The following is a 5,244-nucleotide window of genomic DNA, read 5'->3' on the forward strand; positions in this document are numbered from 1 at the left end:
CCTTCGGGCGTCCTTTTGGTTGCCCTGTATCCTTTCGGGGAAGCCGGCGTCTGAGACGTAAATCATCAGCTGATGATAAGTTGAGACGACCCCTTGGATCTCGTGAATTATGGGTCTCCCCAAAATCACGTTGTACACTGAAGGAGCGTCGATGACCAAAAACTCAATCATGACGTTCCGGGCTGCCTCATCGCAACCGATGGTGACAGGAAGTGTCACCTTCCCATCTGGATAAGTTGAAGCCCCATTGAACCCGGATACCGGATAGGGTACCGGCGTAAGGTGCTTGGGCTTCAGCTTAATTTGGTTGTAGGCCTTTCGGAACAGAATGTTTGCTCCGCTGCCACCGTCAACAAGGACCTTACTGACGTCGTGGTTGGCCACCGTGGCGATGATCACCAACGGATCCTCGTGAGGGAACGTAATCCCCCGGCAGTCGGCGGCTGTGAACGTCATGTTCGGCACCGGCGACTGGGGAGCTTGAATGTCAGCGTTGTTCACCTGGTGAGTCAAAGCTCTAAGGTGACGCTTGTGCTCCCTCCGAGAGTATATTCCTCCCGAGATAACATTGATCGGAGGGAATTTCCCCTCCGGTTTTTTACTGTTTTTCCGGGGGAAATCAAGGTCCTGCCGAGGGTCCTTTGCTAGCCTCTCGGATTCTTTTTTCTCGCGGTGATCCGCGATGTATTTTTTCAAGTATCCCTTCCGGACCATGTCCTCTATCTGGTCCTTCAGCTGGATACACTCTTCAGTGTTGTGGCCCGAAGACTCGTGGAACTCACACCACTGATTTTTATTTTTTCGCTGATACCACTCTGGGAGTGGTCTCGGCTTTCGGTAACTCTGCTCCTCCTTCGTCACACTGTAAATTTTGGCGCGTGGAAGAGAGAGCGGAGTGTAGGACTCGTATCTGCCTGTGTATGAGGCAAACCTGTCCTTCTTTAGGTCGTTGGCCGGAGATGGCTCCGGAGCCTTTGATTTTCCCTTTGCCTTATGGCCTTGGCCTTCAGACAAGGGTATTTGCCTCTGTTTCCCTCCCCCGGATTGAGGTTGGGTTTTTGCTTTATTCCATTCTTCGGCTCGGATGAACTTATCCGAAGCACTAAGAGCTTCCTCCAAAGTCTGCGGGGTATGCATGACCATGAAGTCTAGGAATTTTCCTGGCTGAAGGCCATTCTGCATTGCAAAAACAGCTAGCCCCTGGTCCAGCTGGGAGACGCTTGATGACTCGTTACTGAAACGGGTCAGGTAGTCTCGGAGGCTTTCGGTTTCCCCCTGTTGCAGACTCATGAGCTCTGCGGTAGTCTTCTCTCGGCGGTTTGCCGTGGAAAACTTGCTCCTGAACTTGGAGGACAGATCATCCCAACCTGTTATGGAGCCTTGCCTTACTCCCTTGGAGATCCACGCTTGCGCGACCCCCTTGAGAGTGGTTGGGAAATATTTGCACCAAGTCGCCTCGGATCTGGGGCAAAGATGCATATGAGTCTCATACGAGGCCACGTGGTCCTTCGGATCCGTGGTCCCGTCATATGTGATATGCGACGGTATTTTAACCGTGGGAACGCGCTCTTCCAGTATCCATTGCTCGAATGGTGAACTAGCGGGTAGCATAATTGCCTTGCCCTTGTTCCTGGCCGAAGGGACCGCGCTCCGCCCTCTTAGAGAGGTAGGAGTGGTTTTCGTCCCTGGCTGGGAAGTCTGGGCCTCGGCTGCAGGGAACGAGAGGCGACTACGCACGCTCGGTTCCTGGCCGCCGAGTCGGTCAAGGACACTTCTGCGAACAGTCTCAGGTTCCCGGCGAGTAGATTCTGGCCGAGAAGCTGAGCTGCTGCTCTTATGCGCTGCTGGTCTTGAGGATGAGGATCCTTTAAATAATTGAGAGTTCTTTTTCCTCCGTTTTTCATTTTTCCAAGAATCCTCCTCCCACTCTTCCAGTTCCCGGAAGGAAGGAAGCTTCCCACCGTCATGGTCTAACTTCCTCCGCTGATGGCGGGTATGCGGAGGAGTTCGATCACGAGGCGGTGGCATATTCTGTGCCCTCATTGCCTCCATGAGTACTGCCAGCGCTCTTGCCACCTCTTCCGAACTGGGCCCCGTCAAAGGGGTCCCCGGCCGAGTGTGGTAATGAGGCCGTGCAGCCGATGGTTGGCTTTGGGACACTGAATATGTCCTATGATCAGACTGACCCCTGCTAGACCGAGAGTGGTCCGGCCTATATTGAGAGTCATGCATTATAGGAGATAGGGAATCCTCCTTGTGTGATCCTCCCCCCGAGCCGGCACCCTTGGGAGAGTTCCGGTCCGGCGAGGACGATGGTGTAGGGGTTTTAGGCTTTTCGCCCGCTCCTTGACGGAGGCTTTTGCTCTTGCGGTTCTTAGCCATGGCTGCTAAGATAATTGCAAGATGATCTTGGTTAGGAATTTGGCTTAAAGATTTTTGAAAGTCTTCCCCACAGACGGCGCCAAATTGTTTCGGTTGAAAACAATGGGACCTTGCCGAAGGTCCACTGAAATGGAGAAGACTGGATTCGATCCAAGTTGTGTTGGGCCGAAGGTTTCCTGCACAGTGAACACACGTAAACTAGCCTCGGGGGTGTTTCCGAGGAAGGCCCCTCCGATGCTAAAGTCAGTACAATGTGTAAAAGGAGGACACTATGCAAGAGAGTTTGTAGCTTGAGGCTTTGGTGGAATATTTCTGAATGCAAGAATGAGCATATGGATTGGAATATCCATCTCTTTTTGTGAATGTGTCAATATGATGGATTTTATACCTCATCATACATGGAGAGGTTGGGCTTTAGCCCAATTGGCTTACTTTGTGGGCTGACCTTTGACTTTTGAGCAATTGGAGAGTTGAACCTTGACCTTGGGCTTTTAATTGGATCATTTAGTGCTTAGGCCCAATTTTGACTAAATTGGACCCAAACAACAGTAATAATCGACATCGATCCAACCAGCCCAATCGGGATATCCCTCGAGGGTTTCTTAGTTTCTTCAGCCATGGTAGCAACCATATCAAACCCTGTATAAGACCAATACACAACAGCAGCAGCCTGAAACACCCCTTTGGCCCCAAATGGAAAGAACGGTGTTAAATTCTCAGTTTTCGAGTGAACAAACCCAACCACAATGATGAAAACAATCACTAATGCACTCAACACAGAAGCTAACCAATTCAAAAACGACGTCCGCCTAGTTCCAGACATAGCAATACCATTAGCAACCAACAGCACAATTACAGCAATAGGATCAAGCAGATTAAACCCTTCAGCAAAGGAATCAACTCGAATTCGCAAAAAATCAGAATCATTCTTAATCATACTAGCAAAATAAGAAGACCGTGATCTGCCTAATCCTGCAGCACCAACAATAGCTTCAAGCAAAATATTACTAGCAGCAATAAAAGCAATAAAATCACCCAATTCAATTCTAAGAAAAGAGAAAGAACCACCAGCAACAGGAACTTCATCAGTAAATTCAGTGTAACAAAAAGCAGATAATAATGCAGAAAACCCAGAAATTGCATACGACAGTAAAATTGCTGGGCCTGCATGATTATGGGCTTCTTGACCCGTAATACTGAAAATACCGGACCCGACAACAGACCCGAAACTTAGCCATATAAGATCCCACCATGTTAAACATTTGTTCATGGGATTTACACTCTCTTTCTTCAACTCAACGAGTTCGAAAGAATCAGAAGAACGACTCAGTAATCTGTCTTTGAGACGTGGGAAAATCTGGGAAAGTGCAGATTTGTAATCTGACAAAGAATTGAAGGAAATTTCTGGGAAAAAGTCGTGTTTTTTCCATGTCCAATAGCTTGAGTTAGGTGATTGTTCATCAATGGCGGCTGAAGAGGACGCCATTAGAAGTGGGGTTTTTTGAGGAGAGAGATTTGTGGGATATTGGGATTTGGGTATTTGACTCATATTCAAAGCAATTTAATTTATATATATAGGTTGTGATTGGATTTCTGAGATAGAAAATTGGGGAGTTTTGAAATGAGTCAATTTTTTTGCTAAGATTATTGCCTTATTGGACTGTTAGAGTCAAATTCTGGGTTGGAGACTGGTGTTATGTGTGTGGTGGTGTTTTGTTCGGCCCGTTTCAAGTTTGTTACGTGGTTTTTTTATTTGGTTATTTCACCAAATGTCATTGAGTATTTAAAAAATTTACTAAATGTCATTGTGTTTTTCAAAATTTACCAAATGTCATTAAGGTTTAGTACAATATCACCAAATGTTATTTTCGTTAGGTGACCGTCACTGTCCGTTAGTTGACCGTTAGTTGACCCCACCACTTGTCACGTATCACCTTAAGAATGGTCCGTTTTTTAAAAGAAAATAATTAAACAAAAAATAAAATAAAATAAAATAAAAACAAAATTATTTAAAAAAAAAATAAAAAAAAAACCCCAAACCCCAGCCACCAGCCCAGCCATCCCTTGCCGCTGAAACCAGCACCGGAGGCGCGTCGGCGGCCGGCGGACCCCTACCCCTCTCCTCTCTCTCTCCTCCCCTTTCCCCGTCGCGCCACCTACCCTAGCCCAAACCCCTAACCCGCGAAACCCCACCCCCCTTCCTCTCCCTCTCCGATTTTCGGCCACCTAACATGAATCGCCTGACATTGAGTATAAACAAACGACAACGTTTTATTGAAAGTCTGAGGAGGCGTCAACCATTGAAGAGCAGAAGAATTAGGCGAAGTTTGAAAAGAAACCAGAATCTTGGATTGATCAGAGAGAGTAACTGTGAGAAGAGCACCTTTAATAGGGTCGATTTCAGAGGAAAGAGAAAATGGAATTGGGGAATTGGTATTAGGGTCGACGATGGAGGTGATGGAAAGAGCGCGAGTATCGAGGGAGAGGTCGCCGGAGAAAGGGGAGGAGAGAGAGAGGAGAGGGGTGGGGGTGGGGGTGGGGTCCGCCGGCTGCCGACGCGCCTTCCGGTACTGGCTTTGGCGGCAAGGGATGGCTGGGCTGGTGGCTGGGGGTTGGGGCTTTTTTTTTACTCCCTCCGCCCGTGAATATCTGCAACAAATGCCAAAAATGGATGCTTCTAATATCTACAACAAATTTTTTTATTTCCTTTTTTGGTAATATCTAACTATTAATTACCCACTATTACCCACTTTTTGGTTAGTGGTCCCCTCCACCACCTATTACCCACTACCTAAAACCCACTACAAATATTTGTGTTCACACTACAAATACCAAATATACCCTTATTTTTCAACACTTAAA

At 47.4% G+C, this 5,244-nt stretch overlaps 1 protein-coding gene across 1 annotated transcript; it reads right to left on the minus strand.

The window, feature by feature from the left end:
* Window positions 1–2,920: 2,920 nt before the first annotated feature.
* Window positions 2,921–4,608, minus strand: LOC110686571 (cationic amino acid transporter 8, vacuolar-like; the record flags this gene model as incomplete). The annotated part of the gene is made up of 1 exon (XM_021863183.1): window positions 2,921–4,608. A coding segment is annotated over exon 1 (1,011 nt), but the record flags the coding sequence as incomplete, so codon positions are not given.
* Between the last annotated feature and the right edge of the window lie 636 nt (window positions 4,609–5,244).

The sequence above is a fragment of the Chenopodium quinoa genome, unplaced genomic scaffold, assembly GCF_001683475.1.
Source record: "Chenopodium quinoa cultivar QQ74 unplaced genomic scaffold, ASM168347v1, whole genome shotgun sequence".
In the NCBI taxonomy this organism is placed as follows: Eukaryota; Viridiplantae; Streptophyta; class Magnoliopsida; order Caryophyllales; family Amaranthaceae; genus Chenopodium; species Chenopodium quinoa.